Source organism: Haematobia irritans, chromosome 3, assembly GCF_050003625.1.
Source record: "Haematobia irritans isolate KBUSLIRL chromosome 3, ASM5000362v1, whole genome shotgun sequence".
In the NCBI taxonomy this organism is placed as follows: Eukaryota; Metazoa; Arthropoda; class Insecta; order Diptera; family Muscidae; genus Haematobia; species Haematobia irritans.
In genome coordinates this window covers 7,780,716-7,802,962 of record NC_134399.1, presented here as the reverse complement: position 1 = coordinate 7,802,962, position 22,247 = coordinate 7,780,716, and the positions used below count along the sequence as shown (strand labels likewise).

At 44.7% G+C, this 22,247-nt stretch overlaps 1 protein-coding gene across 2 annotated transcripts in view; it reads left to right on the top strand.

Moving 5' to 3' along the window:
• Nucleotides 1–22,247, top strand: part of futsch — a 298,432-nt gene that overhangs the window by 269,829 nt on the left and 6,356 nt on the right. For both annotated transcript variants that reach the window (XM_075298232.1, XM_075298233.1), the window contains exons 6-7: nt 19–177; nt 246–22,244. In XM_075298232.1, coding sequence (XP_075154347.1) covers nt 19–177; nt 246–22,244 — 22,158 coding nt within the window. The remainder of the gene's footprint in view (nt 1–18; nt 178–245; nt 22,245–22,247) is intronic.

Below are 22,247 nucleotides of genomic sequence, written 5' to 3'. Positions count from 1 at the left end.
TTACGGTTTCTCTTTTAGATTATCTTGCTCCCATGTTAATTCCTACTTCTATACGTGAACTACTCGAGACCTCAGAAGTTGTTGGCAATATACGCTTTACACATCCCACACTTTATGTCTTCCCTGGAGGTCAGGGTGATGCTGCCTTATTTGGCATCAACGGTTTTAATATGTTGGGTAAGTCGTAGCATTCAGCTGCCGGAAACTTGATAATATTTATGGCATATTTTTTTTTTCCTTTACAGTTGATGGTGGTTTCAATCGCAAGGCTTGCTTTTGGGATTTTGTTCGCCACCTAGACCGTTTGGATGCTGTCCTCATGACCCGCCTTAACAATAGCAATATTCAGGGCTTGAGCTCGGTGGTTGAACGCAAGCGTGAAACTCCCGTTTATCCACAAATTGGTCATTTCTTTTGCAATATACCGGATCGTAAGGGTGGTTTACCCAGTCCTGATGGTGATAAGGATCGTAATCCATTATTGATAGATCTCTTTGAGAGAGGCCATAATCTAGTCAGTGACTTAAAGTCGTTAGATTTAAAACCCCAGACATGTTATCGGGGCCCCGAGCCTATTAACCTCTACCATAAGGTTGGCCATGGCACTTTGGACATGTATGTAATTAGTCCTTCGCGTGACTCCAGAGAAGTTAAGGAATTTCTACAGAAATGGAACTCAGGTGATCAGAGGCTTTTCGCCTCTCGTGAGTCAAGGGAATTCAATTTCCCCCTGCAAAATTTGGTGTCCATATGCGCTTTGCTCGTATGGCAACCAGCCAATCCCGATGACACAATTACTCGAATACTCTTCCCCGGTAGTACTCCCGACTTCAAAATTCAAGAGGGTCTAGAGAAAATAAAACATTTGGAATTTATGAAACATTCAACTTGCACTGCCAAATCGATTGCGCCTGCCATACAAACTGTGGTCACCACTCGAAAGACTCTTAAATCGGCCATTGAACCTTCTGGGCCTATACCCTCAAAGCCAAGCAGATTCGTTCCTCCAGCAACGACTGCCTTGCAACAACAAGACAACAAAATGAAGGAATCAATTGCCTCAGTTGTGGCTGAGGAAGAGAAGATTGAAAAAATCTACCAGGAAGAAGAAAAGATAGCTGCCTTCAAGAAGAAGGAAGACTCCATGGAGACTGATGAGCAGGCAGTTGAAACTGGTGATGAAGCTTTGCCAGAACCATCGGTAGAAACAGCCAGCAAAGATGGCGATCAAGTGGATCATGTTGTTGAGGATGTCGAAGTGGACAATAAGGAAAGCACCGAAAAGAAAGTGGAAGTTGTCATTGTAAAGCCTCAGCCACAGGCACCTCCCCCTGCTAAGGATATCATAGAGACTGCAGCGGAGCCAATTAAGCCAGCCAAGGCAGGCAAAGCCAAAGCTGATAAACCCAGGGCAGAAGTTAAGCCCCTGGTACGTTCTCGTATTGATACTCGGCCTCCCAAATCGATGGAACGCAAAGTGGTTAAGAAGGATGAGAAGAAAAGCTCACCCACAGCTACGCCACGCAAACAAGAACCTGTCAAGCCTCCAATCAGAGACGTTAAGGCTAAGGTTGGTAGCCGCCCAGCCAAGGCTAGTCCCAGCAGCACTCCAGCTAAGAGTGCCAAGGAAGCCAATAATCGTAAGGTTTTCGAATCTAAACAACAATCGATAAGACAAACTTCAACCACCACTACCTCTCGCCGAGAAATATCTCGAACAACAACATCAACTACTGAAAAGAAGGAAACCAAGACAGTAGAACCACGTAAACCAATTTCGAGAAGACCACGAGGTGCTTCGCCATCCAAACGGGCTCCTGGAAGCCCAGTCAAGGCAGTCAAACCTAAGGCTGCAGATTTGAAGAAAGCTCGTCTCGATAAAGGTGGTACCACAGATTCTAGTCTAGTGTCTACTCCCTCCGCTGACGAAGCAGCAGCGGCAAAGAAACTGCAAGAGCTCACTGCTTCACAGGAATTGGATGCCGAAAAGCAAAGAGAATTGGATGATCTCAAGGAGGAGCAGGAGGTTGTCAGGGAAATCGAAGCCGTCTTCTCACGTGATGAAATGAAGCGACATCACCAAATTAAAGCTGAAATTCGAGAAGTTACCAAACAAGACAGCACCACAGAGGCCGATGAAGAAGACGAATATTTAATAATCGAAAAAGAAGAAATCACCGAGGACTCAATAGTGGAGCAAGAAGAAAGCAGTGTAACAAAAGAGGAAGAGATACAAAAGCACCAACGCGACTCTCAAGAATCTGAAAAGAAACGCAAGAAGAGTGCCGAAGAAGAGATTGAAGCAGCCATTGCTAAAGTGGAGGCTGAAGAACGCAAAGCCAAACTCGAAACAGAACCATCTGCTCCTCCCGAGACGCCAGAGGCCGAGAAAGTTCCTCAAGAAGCACATGAAATCGAAGAGATTGAAAAGAAGGATGTGTCTGAAGGAGCGAAAGTAAAACTCAGCTCGCCCCTAGAATGCGAAATCAAGGCCGAAGTACAAGAGATTATTACAACAGCCAAGGATATTGTGACATCTAAGACCGATGAACATCTGGCTACCAAGACCGAGGAAGACATTTCTTCTGTAACACACGATGAAAGAATCAGCAGTGCTAAGAAAACCTCAGATACCAAAGACGATCTTGTCGGCATGCCCGTTGAAATCATCCCAGCAAATCTGCAAGAAAGTCTTCCAGAAGAAAAATTTTCGGCGACCATCGAATCGGGCGCCACTACAGCTCCAACTCTCCCAGAGGATGAGCGAATTCCTTTGGATGAGATCAAGGAAGATCTTGTAATTGAAGAGAAATATGTAAAGGAGGAAACGAAGGAAGTTGAAGCTGTAATAGCTTCCGTTAGTGCCATCACATCCATTATACCACCATCGGAAACTAGTGCCGAACCTAAAGAAATCCTAGCCCAAAAATATACTGACCGCATTGTTGCTGGCATTGGCACAGCAGAGCGCATTTTGCCCATTAAAATGGCTTATGATTCCCAGCAAATGAGAGACGTGGTAAAAACTCCGGACGAAGTTGCTGACTTGCCAATGCATGAAGAAGCCGACATGGGAGTTTATGAGAAAGATGCCCAAGAATCCGGCAAAACAATTTCGCACAAAGAAGAGCTGGCCAAGGAGGAAAAGGAAGAAGAGGAGAAGGAAACTGATCATGAAGAGGATAAGGTTAACAAAGAAGATGAAGAAGAAGCTCAGGAAACCGTTACAGCAGTCCCAGTGGAAGATGACAAACTTTCCACGGAAGATAAGGCTGCGAAAGAAAAGAAGGAAGTTGTGCCTGCTCCCTTAAGCCAAGTTCTTGGTGTGTTAACGGAAGAAGTGAAGGAGGAAACAATTTCCGCCATTAAAGTTTCCCAAACGAAAGAAATGAAGAAACAACTCGCATCTCCCGACGAAAAGGAAGTCAGCGAAATTACCTCGGAAGATGAGATTCCTGCCCAAATGCCTTCTTCCAAGCCAAGCGGTGAAAAACATGATGATACTGTATCTGTCGATAGTCCCCCTACAATTGAAGAAGCCATTGAAGTTGAAGACCAAAAGCCCTTAGAAGCAGCGCGCAAAACTAGTTCCGCCCTTTCAGGTTCGAAAGATGTTTCAGAAAAGCCATCCGCTGAAGTTTCCAAGGAAGTATCGCGACGTGAATCCATTGCTGAAAGCTCGAAAGGAGACAAATCCAAACCAAGTTCTAGACGAGAATCGGAAGCTTCGAAACCAGCATCAGTAAGTGCTGAAAAGTCTCCAGCAGAATCAAAAGAGCATTCCCGTCGCGAGTCTGTTACAGAAGTGGACAAAGTTTCTCAACCTGCCTCCGTGACTGAGAGTGATCAAGTAGAAAAATCAGCCATCTCATCTAGAAAAGCCTCCGTTGTCGAAAGCGAAAAAGCAGATCTAACAGTTGTCTCAAGAAAAACCTCAATAGCTGAGGCGCAAAAGGTCGAAAAGGCCAAGTCGCCTATTAGCGAAGCTCCATCTTCTGTAGATGGAAAGTCACCAACTGGGTCACGAAAAGCCTCACTAGCAGAAAGCGCTAAGGATGAAAAATCATCTATTGCCTCCAAAGCACCCTCTGCACCAGTATCTAAAGAAACTTCGAGACCAACATCTGCAGCAGAAACCAAAGAAGATGAATCTAAACAACCATCACAGGTAGCATCCGCCTCCGTTAGTGAAAGAGACGACAAGTCTCCGCTTATTTCTCGCAAGTCATCTGTAGCTGAAAGCGAGAAGTCAAAAATATCTGTTGAAGCATCTAAGGAACCTTCGAGGCCCACATCTGTAGCCGAAAGCAAAGAAGACGACAAGTTGTCAATAGCCTCAAGAAAATCATCAATTGCTGAAGGTGCTAAAGATGGATCTAAACAACCTTCCCAAGCTGTAAGCGAAAAAGATGAAAAATCACCGCTTACCTCGAGAAAGACTTCGATCACTGAAAGTGAGAAGGACCTAAAGTCAACTGAAGAGACCAAGGAACCATCTGCCAAAGAAGTTCATACAGCAGAGGTATCCCAACAACCATCCGAGGTAGTTTCGGCAACTGTTAGCGAAAGAGACGAGAAATCACCTACTGTTTCACGAAAAACTTCTATGGCTGAAAGTGAAAAGGACAAAAAGTCCGCTGAAGACTCCAAGGAACCAACCCGGCCAACATCAGTTGCTGAAAGTAAAGAAGACGATAAATCTCCAGTGTTGTCTCGGAAACCCTCAGTGGCCGAAAGTACCAAAGAATCTAAGTCCGAGGAAGCTTCCAAACAGCCATCCAGGAGTGTATCGGGTGCTGTTAGTGAAAAATACGAGGCATCACCAATAGCCTCGAGAAAGACTTCTGTTGCCGAAAGTGAGAAGGACAAAAAGTCAGCTGAAGAATCCAAAGAATCATCACGACCAGCATCAGTTGCAGAAAGCAAAGAAGATGAAAAATCACCATTGGTCTCTCGAAAACCTTCTGAGGCTGAAAGTGGCAAGGACCTAAAGGCATCTGAAGCAGCCGAGACTGTCTCGGCAGCAGTTAGTGAAAAAGACGAAAAATCACCAATTATTTCGAGAAAAGGTTCAGTCGCCGACAGTGATAAGGACAAAAAGTCGGCTGAAGAATCCAAAGAACCATCACGACCAACATCAATGGCTGAGAGTAAAGAAGATGACAAATCTCCATTGGTCTCCCGAAAACCATCTGTAGCTGAAAGCATCAAAGATTCTAAACCACAAGAAGCCTCCAAACAACCATCAGAAGCCACAAGTGAAAAAGGCGAAACATCCCCAGTGGCCTCGAGAAGGACCTCAATAGCTGAAAGCGACAAGGGCAAAACAACACCAGCTGAAATTGAAAAAGAATCAAAATCACCAACGATATCAAGGAAGACTTCTGTCGCTGATAGTGCCAAAGATGCTATGTCAGCACCACAATCTCACACAGTCTCGGCAGCAGTTAGCGAAAAAGATGACAAGTCTCCAGTACCTTCAAGGAAGTCTTCAGTAGCCGATAAAGAACCAATATCAATTGGCACGTCGCCCGTGGTATCACGAAAAACATCGGTTGTTGATAGCAGCATGGATGCAAAGTCGCCTGAAATAGATGAGAAATCGGCGGTTGCATCCAGGAAGCCATCAGTTTCTGAAGAAGAAGACAAATCCCCAACACCTTCAAGGAAATCATCTATGGTAGAAAGTATCGTAGAAGCAAAGTCAATAATACCGTCTCGAGCAACACCAACAGTAGTTGACGAAAAAGATGACAAATCTCCAATAGCCTCAAGAAAAACATCAATAGATGCGAGTGCCTCAGGATCTAAGGAGCCTTCTCGACCAACTTCAATTACCGATGAAAAAGAGGATGAAAAGTCTCTAATCGATTTAACAAAGGCTTCAGTAATTGAAAGTGATAAGGAAGCCAAATCTGCAGAGGTATCTAGGCAACCATCACAAGCACCTTCGGCCGCTGTTAGTGAAAAAGACGACAAATCACCCGTAGCATCCCGAAAACCCTCAGTTGCAGAGAGTGAGAAAGATAAGAAGTCTGCCGAAGAATCGAAGGAACCATCTCGCCCAACTTCCGTGGCCGAAGAGAAAGAATTTGAAAAATCTCCAATCGCTTCAAGAAAAGTTTCCGAAGCTGAGAGTACTAAGGACACCAAATCCGCCGAAGAATCGAAAGAACCTTCTCGTCCAACTTCCGTGGCGGAAGAGAAGGACCTTGAGAAATCTCCAACTGTTTCCAGAAAAGTTTCAGTAGCTGAGAGTATTAAGGACGCCAAATCTGCAGAGGCATCTAAAGAACCATCACAAGCAGGTTCAGTCGCTGTTAGCGAAAAGGACGACAAATCCCCAGTAGCATCCCGAAAACCCTCAGTTGCAGAGAGTGAGAAAGATAAGAAATCTGCCGAAGAATCGAAGGAACCATCTCGCCCAACTTCCGTGGCCGAAGAGAAAGAATTTGAGAAATCTCCAATCGCTTCAAGAAAAGTTTCCGAAGCTGAGAGTACTAAGGACACCAAATCCGCCGAAGAATCAAAAGAACCTTCTCGTCCAACTTCCGTGGCGGAAGAGAAGGACCTTGAGAAATCTCCAACTGTTTCCAGAAAAGTTTCAGTAGCTGAGAGTATTAAGGACGCCAAATCTGCAGAGGCATCTAAAGAACCATCACAAGCAGGTTCAGTCGCTGTTAGCGAAAAGGACGACAAATCCCCAGTAGCATCCCGAAAACCCTCACTTGCAGAGAGTGAGAAAGATAAGAAGTCTGCCGAAGAAGCGAAGGAACCATCTCGCCCAACATCCGTGGCGGAAGAGGAGGAACATGAAAAATCTCCGATTGCTTCAAGAAAGGCTTCAATAGTTGAAAGTACTAAGGACGCCAAATCTCCAATTGCTTCAAGAAAAGTTTCAGTAGCTGAGGACACCAAATCTGCAGAAGCATCTAAAGAGCCATCACAAGCTGGTTCAGTCGCTGTTAGCGAAAAGGACGACAAATCCCCATTATCATCCCGAAAACCCTCAGTTGCAGAGAGTGAGAAAGATAAAAAATTTGCCGAAGAATCGAAGGAACCCTCTCGTCCAACTTCCGTGGCCGACGAGAAGGAACTTGAGAAATCTCCAACTGTTTCAAGAAAAGTTTCAGTAGCTGAGAGTATTAAGGACGGCAAATCTGCAGAGGCATCTAAAGAACCATCACAAGCAGGTTCAGTCGCTGTTAGCGAAAAAGACGACAAATCCCCAGTAGCATCCCGAAAATCCTCAGTTGCAGAGAGTGAGAAAGATAAGAAATCTGCCGAAGAATCGAAGGAACCATCTCGTCCAACTTCCGTAGCCGAAGAGAAAGAATTTGAGAAATCTCCAATCGCTTCAAGAAAAGTTTCCGTAGCTGAGAGTACTAAGGACACCAAATCTGCAGAAGCATCTAAAGAACCATCACAAGCAGGTTCAGTCGCTGTTAGCGAAAAGGACGACAAATCCCCACTATCATCCCGAAAACCATCAGTTGCAGAGAGTGAGAAAGATAAAAAATCTGCCGAAGAATCGAAGGAACACTCTCGTCCAACTTCCGTGGCCGAAGAGAAAGAATTTGAGAAATCTCCAATTGTTTCAAGAAAAGTTTCAGTAGCTGAGAGTATTAAAGTCGCTAAATCAGCAGAAGCATCTAAAGAACCATCACAAACCGGTTCAGTCGCTGTTAGCGAAAAGGACGACAAATCCCCAGTAGCATCCCGAAAACCCTCAGTTGCTGAGAGTGAGAAAGATAAGAAGTCTGCCGAAGAATCGAAGGAGCCATCTCGCCCAACATCCGTGGCGGAAGAGGAAGAACATGAAAAATCTCTAATTGGTTCAAGAAAGGCTTCAATAGTTGAAAGTACTAAGGACGCCAAATCTCCAATTGCTTCAAGAAAAGTTTCAGTAGCTGAGGACACCAAATCTGCAGAAGCATCTAAAGAACCATCACAAGTTGGTTCAGTCGCTGTTAGCGAAAAGGACGACAAATCCCCAGTTGCATCCCGAAAACCCTCAGTTGCAGAGAGTGAGAAAGATAAGAAATCTGCTGAAGAATCGAAGGAACCATCTCGCCCAACTTCCGTGACCGAAGAAAAAGAATTTGAGAAATCTCCAATCTCTTCAAGAAAAGTTTCCGTAGCTGAGAGTACTAAGGACGCCAAATCCGCCGAAGAATCGAAGGAACCCTCTCGTCCAACTTCCGTGGCCGAAGAAAAGGAACTTAAGAAATCTCCAATTGTTTCAAGAAAAGTTTCATTAGCTGAGAGTATTAAGGACGCTAAATCAGCAGAAGCATCTAAAGAACCATCACAAGCAGGTTCAGTCGCTGTTAGCGAAAAGGACGACAAATCCCCAGTAGCATCCCGAAAACCCTCAGTTGCAGAGAGTGAGAAAGATAAGAGGTCTGCCGAAGAATCGAAGGAACCATCTCGCCCAACATCAGTGGTCGAAGAGCAGGAACATGAAAAATCTCCAATTGGTTCAAGAAAGGCTTCAATAGTTGAAAGTACTAAGGACGTCAAATCTCCAATTGCTTCAAGAAAAGTGTCAGTAGCTGAGGACGCCAAATTTGCAGAAGCATCTAAAGAACCATCACAAGCAGGTTCAGTCGCTGTTAGCGAAAAGGACGACAAATCCCCAGTAGCATCCAGAAAACCCTCAGTTGCAGAGAGTGAGAAAGATAAGAAATCTGCCGAAGAATCGAAGGAACCATCTCGCCCAACTTCCGTGGCCGAAGAGAAAGAATTTGAGAAATCTCCAATCGCTTCAAGAAAAGTTTCCGTAGCTGAGAGTACTAAAGACGCCAAATCCGAGGAAGAATCGAAGGAACCCTCTCGTCCAACTTCCGTGGCCGAAGAGGAGGAACTTGAGAAATCTCCAATTGTTTCAAGAAAAGTTTCAGTAGCTGAGAGTATTAAGGACACTAAATCAGCAGAAGCATCTAAAGAACCATCACAAGCAGGTTCAGTCGCTGTTAGCGAAAAGGACGACAAATCCCCAGTAGCATCCCGAAAACCCTCAGTTGCTGAGAGTGAGAAAGATAAGAAGTCTGCCGAAGAATCGAAGGAACCATCTCGCCCAACATCCGTGGCGGAAGAGGAAGAACATGAAAAATCTCCAATTGGTTCAAGAAAGGCTTCAATAGTTGAAAGTACTAAGGACGCCAAATCTCCAATTGCTTCAAGAAAAGTTTCAGTAGCTGAGGACTCCAAATATACAGAAGCATCTAAAGAACCATCACAAGCTGGCTCTGTCGCTGTTAGCGAAAAGGACGATAAATCACCGGTAGCATCCCGAAAACCCTCAGTTGTAGAGAAGGAACCTTCTCGTCCGACTTCCGTAGCCGAAGAGAAAGAACTTGAGAAATCTCCAATTGCTTCAAGAAAGGCTTCAATAGTTGAAAGTACTAAGGATGTCAAGTCTGCCGAAGCATCTAAAGCACCTTCACAACCAGGTTCAGTCGCTGTTAGCGAAAAGGACGACAAATCACCCGTAGCATCCCGAAAATCCTCAGTTGCAGAGAGTGAGAAAGAGAAGAAATCGGCAGAAGAATCGAAGGAACCATCCCGCCCAACATCCGTAGCCGAAGCGAAGGAACTTGAGATATCTCCAATTTCTTCAAGAAAAGTTTCAGTTGCTGAGAGTATTAAGGACACCAAATCTGCAGAAGCATCTAAAGAACCATCACAACCAAGCTCTATCGCTGTTAGCGAAAAGGACGATAAATCCCCAGTAGCATCCAGAAAACCCTCAGCAGCGGAGAGTGAGAAAGATAAGAAATCTGCCGAAGAATCAAAGGAACCATCTCGCCCAACTTCCATGGCCGAAGAGGAAGACCTTGAGAAGTCTCCAATTGGTTCAAGAAAGGCTTCAATAGCTGAAAGTACTAAGGATGTCAAGTCTGCCGAAGCATCTAAGGCACCTTCACAACCAGGTTCCGTTGCTGTTAGCGAAATAGACGATAAATCTCCAGTAGGATCCCGAAAACCCTCAGTTGCAGAGAGTGAAAAGGATAAGAAATCTGCCGAAGAATCGAAGGAACCATCTCGCCCAACTTCCGTGGCCGAAGAGAAAGAACTTGAGAAATCTCCAATTGCTTCAAGAAAGGTTTCAGTAGCTGAGAGTATTAAGGACAGCAAATCTGCGGAAGAATCTAAGGAACCATCTCGCCCAACTTCCATGGCCGAAGAGGAAGACCTTGAGAAGTCTCCAATTGGTTCAAGAAAGGCTTCAATAGCTGAAAGTACTAAGGATGTCAAGTCTGCCGAAGCATCTAAGGCACCTTCACAACCAGGTTCCGTTGCTGTTAGCGAAAAGGACGACAAATCTCCAGTAGCATCCCGAAAACCCTCAGTAGCAGAAAGTGAAAAAGATAAGAAATCTGCCGAGGAATCGAAAGAACCATCTCGCCCAACTTCCGTGGCCGAAGAGGAAGAACCTGAAAAATCTCCAATTGGTTCAAGAAAGGCTTCAATAACCGAAATTACTAAGGATGTCAAGTCTGCCGAAGCATCTAAAGCACCTTCACAACCAGGTTCAGTCGCTGTTAGCGAAAAGGACGACAAATCACCCGTATCATCCCGAAAACCGTCAGTTGCAGAGAGTGAGAAGGAGAAGAAATCGACAGAAGACACGAAGGAACCATCGCGCCCAACTTCCGTAGCCGAAGAGAAGGATGTAGAGAAATCTCCAATTGCTTCAAGAAAAGTTTCAGTAGCTGAGAGTATTAAGGACGTCAAATCTGCAGAAGCATCTAAAGAACCATCACAACCAGGCTCCATCGCTGTTAGCGAAAAGGACGACAAATCTCCAGTAGCATCCCGAAAACCCTCTGTAGCAGACAGTGAGAAAGATAAGAAATCTGCCGAGGAATCGAAGGAACCATCTCGCCCAACTTCCGTGGCCGAAGAGGAATGTACCAGGGACGCCAAGTCTGCCGAACCATCTAAATCACCATCCCAACCAGGTCCAGTAGCTGTTAGCGAAAAGGATGACAAATCACCCGTAGCATCACGAAAATCCTCAATTGTAGAGAGTGAGAAAGATAAGAAGTCTGGCGAAGAATCGAAGGAATCATCTCGCCCAACTTCCGTGGCCGAAGAGAAGGAACTTGAGAAATCTCCAATCGTTTCAAGAAAAGTATCCGTAGCTGAGAGTACTACGGACGCCAAGTCCGCCGAGGAATCGAAGGAATGCTCTCGTCCAACTTCCGTGGCGGAGGAGAAAGAACTTGAGAAATCTCCAATTGCTTCAAGAAAGGTGTCAGTAGCTGAGAGTATTAAGGACGCCAAATCTGCAGAAGCATCTAAAGAACCATCACAAGCAGGTTCAGTCGCTGTTAGCGAAAAGGATGACAAATCCCCAGTAGCTTCCCGAAAACTGTCAGTTGCAGAGAGTGAGAAAGATAAGAAATCTGCCGAAGAATCGAAGGAATCATCTCGCCCAACTTCCGTGGCCGAAGAAAAAGAACTTGAGAAATCACCATTTGCTTCAAGTAAGGTTTCAGTTGATGAGAGTATTAAGGACACCAAATCTGTGGAAGCATCGAAGGAACCATCACAAGCAGGTTCGGTCGCTGTTAGCGAAAAAGACGACAAATCTCCAGTTGTATCCCGAAAACCCTCAGTTGCAGAGAGTGAGAAAGAGAGGAAATCGGCAGAAGAGTCGAAAGAACCATCTCGGCCAACTTCCGTGGCCGAAGAGAAGGAACTTGAGAAATCTCCAATCGCTTCAAGAAGAGATTCCGTAGCTGAGAGTATTAAAGACGCCAAGTCCGCCGAGGAATCGAAGGAACCCTCTCGTCCAACTTCCGCGGCCGAAGAGAAGGATCTTGAGAAATCTCCATTTGCTTCAAGAAAGGTTTCAGTAGCTGAGAGTATTAAGGACGCCAAATCAGTGGAAGCATTTAAAGAACCATCACACAAAGGTTCGATCGCTGTAAGCGAAAAGGACGACAAATCACCCGTAGCATCCCGAAAACCTTCAGTTGCAGAGAGTGAGAAAGATAAGAAATCTGACGAAGCATCACTGGAACCCTCTCACTCTACTTCAGTGACCGAAGACAAAGAATTTGAGAAATCTCCAATCGATTCAAGAAAACCTTCAGTATCTGAGAGTACTAAGGGTGCCAAATCTGAAGAAGCATCCAAAGAACCATCACAACCAGGTTCAGTTGCTGTTAGCGAAAAGGATGACAAATCCCCAGTAGCATCCCGAAAACCCTCAGTTGCAGAGAGTGAGAAAGATAAAAAATCTGCCGGAGAATCGAAGGAACCCTCTCGTTCAACTTCCGTGGCCGAAGAGAAGGATCTTGAGAAATCTCCATTTGCTTCAAGAAAGGTTTCAGTAGCTGAGAGTATTAAGGACGCTAAATCAGCAGAAGTATCTAAAGAACCATCACAAACAGGTTCGGTCGCTTTAAGCGAAAAGGACGACAAATCACCTGTAGCATCCCGAAAACCCTCAGTTGCTGAGAGTGACAAAGAAGAGAAATCTGTTGAAGAATTGAAGGAACCCTCTAAGAAATCTCCAATGGCTTCTAGAAAGGCTTCAGTAGCAGATGAAAAAATTGAAAAATCCCCTGTACAATCGAGAAAATCGTCAAGTGCTGGAAGTGAACACTCACGCCCAACTTCCGCAGCAGAAAGAAATGAGTTAGAGAAATCTCCAATCGCTTCAAGAAAACCGTCACAAGCGGAAAGTGAAAAAGATAAGTCAACAGAAGCATCTAAACAACCATCACAAGCTGTTTCTGCTGCAGCCAGTGAGAAAGATGAAAAATCGGCAGCCGCTTCACGTAAATCTTCGGTTGTAGAGAGTGAGAAAGACACGAAATCTGTCGCAGATTCTAAGGAACCGTCCCGTCCAATTTCTGTTTCAGAATCAAAGGAAGATGAAAAATCTCCAATTCCTTCAAGAAAATCTTCGCAAAGTGTAAGTGAAAAGGATGATAAAAGTGTGAAAGACGACAAATCTTCTGCAGCATCCAAAGAACCCTTCCAAGCTGGATCAGTAGCGGTTAGTGAAAAGGATGACAAATCACCAATTGCATCTCGGAAGTCGTCGGTTGCACAAAGTCGGCCTACTTCTGCGGCAGCTGAAAAAGAAGACGAAAAGTCCCCAGTTGTTTCGAGAAAGACCTCGGTTGCGGAAAGTGTAAAAGATTCTAAATTGAGTGAGGCATCAGAGGCACCTTCGCATTCCGTTTCAGCCACTATTAGCGAGAAGGATGATAAATCACCAGTGGTATCTCGTAAATCTTCTATTGCTGAAAGTGAAAAGGATAAAAAATCTGTGGAAGACTCAAAGGACCTGCCACGTTCAGTCGAAGCTGAACAAAAGGGAGAAGATAAATCACCAATGGCATCTCGAAAACCTTCAATAGTAGAAAGCGAGAAAGACAAGAAATCAACTGAAGGGTCAAAGGAGCCGTCACGTCCTACTTCTGTGGCAGAAGAGAAAGAAGACGATACGGTAGCTGCCAGAAAGGTCTCTATTGCAGAAAGTGGAAAAGATGTGAAGTCAGGAGAGGCATCAGGACAACCATCTCAGCCAGCGTCATCAGCCGCTAGTGTAAAGGACGATAAATCTCCAGTTGCTTCGGTAGGTGAACCTTCTAGACCAGCATCTATTGCACTAGATACTTCGAAAGCAATATCCCCATCGGCAGTTTCTTCTGTTCAGGTAGACACTATTTCAACACCGGTTGATGAAGCTGCAAAAGATATTGATGAACTTAAAGCTAAGAAAGAAGATTTTATATTAGATCTTCAGCCCGTAGTAAAACCAGGAGACTTGCCAACTTCATCCAGTCCAGTGGACGTGGCTGTTGGAGATTTTCCCGAAGAAATCAAAGACAAATCCAGCGGTTCTCCAAAAGAATCTCAATTTGCTCTTTCGCAAACTGTCTCTACCCCAGTTGACGAGGCAGAAGTATCCCTAGAGGAAATAAGCAAACAATCCCCATCGGCAGTTTCTCCTGTTCAGGTAGACACTATTTCAACACCTGTTGATGAAGCTGCAAAAGATATTGATGAACTGAAAACCAAGAAAGAAGATTTTGCATTAGATCTTCAGCCCGTAGTAAAAGCAGGGGACTTGCCAACTTCATCCAGTCCAGTGGACGTGGCTGATGGCGATTTTCCCAAAGAAATCAAAGACAAATCCAGCGGTCCTCCAAAAGAATCTCAATTTGCTCTTTCGCAAACTGTCTCTACCCCAGTTGACGAGGCAGAAAAATCCCTAGAGGAAATAAGCAAACAAACTTCTCAAGCTGCCTCGGTTGCAGAGAGCCTCACATCCGACAAAGTTTCTTCTGCTATAATGGAAACAATCGACAAAGCTGGAGAGACAAGTGAGAAAACGAAAGAAAAATCCCCTTCAGAAAAACCATCTCCATCCCCATCAATCGCTGATAGTATAGCTTCCGGAAAAGTTTCCCCGCAACAAGTTAAAACATTATCATCACCTGTGGATGAAGCTCCTAAGGCCTTAGAAGAAGTACTAAGTAAAAGGGAGTTTATTTCCTTGGACATTTCAAAGGATGTTATGTCGGGCAATTTACCCACGTCATCGAGTCCAGTGGATGTAGCTGAGGGAGATTTTCCCACCAAAGATCTAGATAGTGGAGAAGATGACAAACACCAATCTCAGTTCAATGTTGGCGATACTGTATCCACCCCCATTGATGAACCTGAACATGTGGCAGATTCGACTAAGGTTAGTCCAAGCTCAAAGCCAGCTTCACCAAAGGGCATCTTTGGCACCATAACGGGTTTCGTAAAGGACATATTTACCAAAGAATCTGAAGTAGTGGAACAAATCGCTAAAGAAGTAGTAACCTCCACAGAGCAAACCATCGAAACCGTAGCAAAAGAAGTAGAAGATAAAACTACAAAGGTCACCGATGCAATAACCAAGCATGCTGAAGACGTAAGCGATACAACAACTAAAGTTCAAGCTTCATTGGCAGAAAACATTAAAGATCACACGAAGTCCATCATGGATATTTCATCGAAACTTGAAGATCTCAAAGAATCGGCTCTTCACGTTGCCAGTGAGAAAATTGAAGAAGCGAAAGCAGAAACAAAATCGATTACTGATAAAATGGAAGAGAAAGTTATCGAAGTGAAATCAGAAACCGCTTCTATAAAGGAAAGTGCTCAAGGCCTGGCAGAATCCGTTGCTGAAAAAGTCGGAGAAAAGATAACCGACACTAAAACAAGTGTGGAAACAACAATGAAAGAGATTTCTTCAGAAGTTGCAGATAGTGTTGAGAAAACCGCACAGGTAATAAGCGAAGAGGTGACAACATCTAAGACTCAACTCATTGACTCCATGGCCACATCATCCGAGACGATAGCAAAAACCGTAGAGGAGAAAGTTACTGAATTGAAACAGACTTCAGAACAAATTGTGGATGATATTAAATCATCCTTAGAGTCAAAAACAGAACAAGTAAAGGACTCACTGACAACCCTTGAAGACCAAACCAGCCAAAAGATCACCGAAACCGAAACTGTAGCCGAGTCTGTGTCCTCTAAAATTGAAGATACATTCTCCGAGCTCAAAGAGACTGTCAAAGAGCAAACCAAAACTGTAACCGAGACCATAGAAGAAAGTGTAAAGCAAGCCAAATCGACATACGAATCAACATTACAATCCACTGTTGAAACCTCTAAGGAACAGGCGAAAGAAATCACCACAATCGTCTCGGATACTATTGCCAAGAAGACGGAGGATATAAAATCGCAGGCAGAAGAAATAAAAACAGCAATTACCTCTACTCTCACCGAAACAGTGGAGGAAGAAGTTACGGATCTGAAGCAAAAGACAGGGGATGTCGTAAAAGACATAACTGAAACAATTGTCGGCAAAACTGAAGACGTTTCCCAGAAAATTACGGAAATAATTGATGACGTTAAAGCAACCAAGGAGACAGCTATTGAAAGTGCAAAGGAAGAGTTGAAGACAATTAAAGATGACATCAAGTCCGATGTAACAGAACAAAAGGAAGCCATCCAAGACGTTACCAACACCACTGTGAAGGCTTCAACTGACGAAGCTTCAGCAACTGGCTCAGATACACTGGGCTTTACCACAACTGAGCTTCGAGAAACCCATATTACCACAATGGATTCGCCGGAATTAAAGGTCACAACTATCGAAAAGGAAGAAATTACTTTACATGACATTAAAGAAGAGGAGGAAGAACATCGCACAAGTCCACCTTCAGAGCAACCTGCATCATTGCCAGAATCCATTGTCCCCAGACCTGTCTCCCCACGGGAAGAAGAAGTTTTCAAAATAGTCGCTGACGTAGCTAAAGTCCTAAAATCCGAGAAAGATATTACTGAAATAATACCAGACTTCGATGAAAAAGAACTCGAGGAAAAACTCAAATCCGTAGAAGAAACTGATGGTCCTACAGTACAAAGAATGCTCGTGACCGCCAGTAGTGAAGATGGAGGCGAGGAAATAGAGATATGCCCCAAGGGTTCTATACAATTTACCCCCTCGTCAATTACCGAAGTTCCCGGAGAACAATCCCAATCTCCTAAAGATAAAGAAAAGCCAATCGCCTTAGAGAAAGTTCCCAAAACTGAAGTTGAGTCGGAGAAATCATCTCCCGATCTTAAGTCCTCAGGTCCCGCTTCCATAGAGGAGAAGGATAAAATCGAAGAATCTGAAAAGGTTCAGTTAAGAGGGAAACGAGAGACAAGTGGACGCAAAGAATCAACCTCTAGCATTGAGTTGGAATGGAGACGAGAATCGGGCGTCAGTGCCTACAGCGAGAAAGATTTGACAAGAGATGAAGATACTTACGATGACAAAGCCGATTTTCCTTCCAGTCCTTTCGAAGACAAAGATCGACCAGATTCCGTGGCAAGCCAACTCTCTGCAAAAGACAAGGACTTGTCAATGGGAGCTGATGAAAAACCCAGTGCGTCTCGACCAACTTCGGTAGCTAGTCATGTTAGTTCTAAGGATGAGACAGAGAAAATTGAGATCCGAAAGGAATCAGTGATTTCAGCAACCGAAGACAAGGTTGAATCACGACGTGAATCTGTACTTTCCACAACAGTAGAGAGCAAGAAAGATGATAAACTTATCACTCCTGAAGAACGGCCTGTATCTCAAACCAGCCAAGTTAGCACTAAGGATGAAGTGGATAAAATAGAGACCCGAGAAACCCCCGAGGAAAAGGAAGACACCTCCCGACGTGAGTCTGTTATTTCTAGTGCCAAGGATGATAAGTCGCCCACCACTGAAGAAAAAGAACTATCTAGAGCTGCCTCAGTCGCTAGCCATGTTAGTTCCAAGGATTATGAAGCTGATAAATCCGAGTCTAGAAAGGACTCCTTAGTGTCAACATCAGCTGTCGATAAAATGGGCAAGTCATCTTCCACAGAAGAAAAAGAACTTCCTTCAGGACGCGAATCGGATCTGTCCTCTGCAGGAAGCAAACAGGACGAAAACAAGGTAACCTCCCGACCAGATTCTATAATCGGGGACAAATCCGATGATATATCAGAAAAAGCTTCACAGGATAAGGAAGCATCCCGTTCTCCATCCGTGGCCAGCCACATTAGCACTTCAAAGGATGCAGAAATTGGACAGGCAGGATTGGAATCTAGAAAAGAATCTATTGTTTCAACAGCCGAGAGCAAGAAAGACGAAAAGGACATTTCCCGTCCATCATCGGTTGTCAGTCATGTGAGTTCTAAAGACGAGGCAGATAAACCAACTTCACCGGCTGTCGACGACAAATCTAGACCAGTATCCGTTGCTAGTCATATTAGCACAAAGGATGACTCAAGTAAGATAGGAGAAGACAAACCTGATTCTCGCCGTGAATCCGTTATGTCAACTGCTGAAGGCAAACTAGAAAGTGATCTAGAGAAAGAACCCTCTCGTCCAGTTTCTGTAGCAAGTCACGTCAGCGAAAAAGTAATCATAGAATCTAGAAAGGAACCCGTTATTTCCACATCTGATGTTAAAGAGGATTCAAGAAGAGAGTCTGTGCTGTCAACTGCAGATAGCAAGAGTGGAGATAAATCACCGGTACCGGAAAGTAAAGCCGATTCCCGTCCAGTATCAGTGGCGAGTCATGCAAGTACTAAAGCAGAAGACGGTCAAACTTCACGACCTGTATCTGTAGCCAGTCACGCCAGTACCAAAGAAGAAACCACTGTGTCCCAAAAAGAGTCGTCGGTGACATCCACGACTGTTGTTAGTGGTGATGTGTCACGAAAAGAATCCGTGATTTCTACAGTTGAACCAGTAACTTCGCAAGCCGATAAGTCAGAACCAACTTCTCGTCCAGTTTCAGTTGCCAGTGATTTAAGCGCTAAAGAAGCTGTTGACTCTACTTCAAGAAAAGAATCGACACTCGCTACTACGGAAGAGAAGCCCGCTTCAGTAGACAAATCTGAACCAACTTCACGTCCGCTCTCAGTAGCAAGTCATGTAAGCGGTAAAGACGAAATTGCTGATCCAGCATCTCGCAAAGAGTCAGTGATATCAACAACAGATGTTATCTCACGAAAGGAATCTGTGGTATCCACATCCGAAGAAAAAGCGCACTCAAGAGCGGAGTCCATTATTTCGCAGACTGACATTAAAATAGAAAAGTCTGAGCCAACTTCAAGACCCATTTCAGTAGCCAGCCATATCAGTGCTAAGGATGAATCTGAAGCCCGTAAAGATTCTGTGATCTCCACTACAGAGGTTGTTGATGTTGTATCGCGAAAAGAATCCGTGGCTTCCACAACCGAGCAGAAGGCAGCCTCTAGGGCGGAATCCATTCTCTCGCAAGCTGACAAATCTGAACCAACTTCACGGCCCATCTCTGTGGCTAGTCATCTAAGTGATAAGGATGGCGTTGATGTCTCACTATCAAGAAAAGAATCTACACAAATTATAGACTCTACATCAAGAAAGGTATCGATTGTTTCGACAGCCGAAGAAAAAGGTGTCTCCAAAGCAGAATCCGTTGTGTCGCACACAGAGAAATCTGACACAACTTCACGGCCAGTCTCAGTGGCTAGTCATATTAGTGCTAAAGATGAACATGATACCACGGTATCTCGCAAAGAATCTGTTATATCCACTTCAGAGGCCCTGGATGCTATCTCAAGAAAAGATTCTGCCGAAGACAAAGTTTCTACGGGTGCCAAATCGGAACAAGCTTCTAGACCAGTTTCTGTGGCCAGCCATATAAGTGATTCGAAACAAGAATCATTACTTTGTGAAGCTAAGGCTCCTTCACGAGCCGAGTCTGTTGTATCACAAGATGAAGGCAAATCCATTGACAAAGAAACATCGCGACCAGCCTCGATAGCCAGCACTAAGGAAGATCATGTCGATGCAGCGTCACGTAAAGAATCTCTGATATCAACAGGCCAACCAGAATCTGTTGCCGATAAATCTGGAGCAACTTCTCGGGCAGCATCTGTAGCCAGCCATATTAGCGCCGAAGAGAAGTCCGGAATGTCTGAATCCAAAACCGATATTAAAGAAATCACCCAAAGTATGATTAAAACTGAGGCTTCCGATAAGACATCCAGTGCCACTACAACCGTAACCACTGTAACCTCTTCGACAAGCGAAAAACAAATCAGTCATGAATCTTCGAGTGCAACCATGAAAATTGTTAGTGAAACAACTCGCCTTCTTGCTAGTGAAATGGCAGCTGCATCTTCTGAATCTCTCAGTGAATCTGTCAAGAGTGTTAAGGTTGAAGTGGGTTCCCAGTCCAGCCTTGCAGCAGATAAAACTGTTTCAGAATCAAAAGATTCCACTGAGAAAATTGAGTCATCCCAACACGTTGAAGATTCACAGGCATATTCTGAAGAATGTTCTTCCGAATCGATGGTTAGCGAGATTCAGACTTCATCACAAACCAAACAAAAGATAGATAACTTGTATGCTGGTCCAGAGACCTCTGTAAAGGATAGTCTCAAACAGACAGTTGAGGAGTTCTTAGCTACAGAAAAAATCGTTTCAACTAAAGAATTTATGAGCACGTATGACACTCTCAGTAAGTCAAAGGCAAGCGGATCCACTGATCTTGAAACTCGCCGCGAATCAGCTTTAAGTCAAACAAGTGAGGGCCGTCAAACTCACAGCGATGTGGAAGATGAATCGGAAGACGATGACGAGAAGGTCGCAATCAAAGAAGGGCGCTCCAAATCATTCGCAAGCATTATGACCACAAGCATTTATAAACCATCAGAGCAGGTTACGACAGATAAACTGCTAGAGGAGGAAGAAGTTGTCGAAGAAACAACAATCTCTAGTTCAACAACCGCGGTCGAAAAGAAGACCGTCAAATCTGTCACCAGCACTCAGGAAAAATCTGAGACTGTCTCACAAAAGGAATCCATGACATTGACACACTCCTATGATCGTGAGTTATCAGACCGCAAGACACCTCCAACGGCTCCAGTTAGCCCAGGTATAGTTAAGACTAGCACAACGGTGGGAGGTTATATGGCAACAACAACTACAGCTGTTAGTGCTGGCAAGGTTATATTAACTGAGACTTCAGCCACACAACACCACAGTGGACCTCTTTCACCCAAAGATATTAGTGGGCGTTCAAGCCCTGGAGCTCTGACATCTGAGAGCCAATCCATACCAACGCCCATGGGAAGAGAGTCGCTAACAGAAACTCCCGAATCTTCTCCAAAGCCAACCTCACCCTTCCCCAGGGTATCGAAGGAGGAGATTTCATCGGCCACACAATTCGCTAGCGAACATATGGAGGGAACTGCAACACCTATGGCTACATCCATGGTAATGCCCTCAACTTTGCCAGACTTGCATGAAGTTCGTGGTATTGAGAAGACTGCTGCTCTAAGTGGAAGCACGGAAAAGATCATTACCACCACAATAACGACTGTGACAAAAGTAATATCGGCTGATGGCAAGGAAATTGTCACCGAGGAGAAGACAATAACCACTACCGACTCGACAGATCCCGAGGGCGAAAAGGTCACAGTCACAACAACACGTACCACAAGCGAAAGTGATAAGAGCGATGTAATGCTGCCCAAGGAAGTAGCTATGTTGCGAAGCATGTACCGTTCTTCCACCCCCGGTAGTGGTGATGACATGAGCGACGATGAAGTGCCAGCTTCACCACGCTCGATAGCGTCTTCACACGGAGCTAGTTATGATTTGCAACGCTCTGGTTCGGGCATTAGCAAACGTTCCGATTTCGATATTGACGAAAGCCAGGATGATATACCACCTCAATACGAAGAACTCTCTGCCGCCAGATCAATTACCTCCGCCCACTTTGCCCACAAGATTGTGGATCCCATGAGCACATCATTCTACGGAGCACTGCCAGACTCATTCGATACCAAACCAACACAACCAATCACAATACAGGGTGTAACACAACGCATGCAAGACTTTACCGAGTCTCCAATATCACAATCATCCGGCTCGGTAGACAGCACCCGACAGGGAGATGCTAAATTCCTAGAAGAAGCCGAAATGGGCTTTGAACAGGCTCTGAAAGAGCATGTCGAACTGAGAGGAGCTGATGTAATGTCCTCGGTAACAGCTAAATACTCATATTCACCCTCGAAAGCCGAAGAGGTAGAACAGGCAGTGACCAGTGCCGAAAAGCCCAAGTTCCCCCTGAGTAGTGTACAAAAAGCTAAATTCACAGATGCGGCCTCAACGACCACAACCTCAGTAGAAACATCGAAAGATGGCGATGGGGCAAGCACTACTGTGACCACAACAACGACTGTTACGACGACAACGGCCGATGGGGTCAGTAGTCGTGTGACATCTACAGAAACCACAACTTCCTCATCCAGTTCTACATCAGCAACCGCCACATCTTCCTCCAAAGTAGATGATAAGCTCAAGGAATGGGGTAAACCATTGGGATTGCCCTCACCTGCACCCATGGCTGCAGAGGGAGGTGGTGATGTGCGTACAACACCCAAAAAAGAGCGAAGATTGATGGCCACAAAAACTCGACTGAATAATGAAAAGAATTTACGCAAACGCTCCGAATCGCCCAGCAAGGCAAAGAAACCCTCACCCGTCTATGTAGATTTGACATATGTGCCACATAATGGCAACTCCTATTACTCCCATGTGGAATTCTTTAAACGAGTGCGAGCCCGTTATTATGTATTCTCAGGAACAGAACCCAGCCGACAGGTGTACGATGCCTTATTGGAAGCAAAACAAACCTGGGAGGATAAAGAATTAGGTA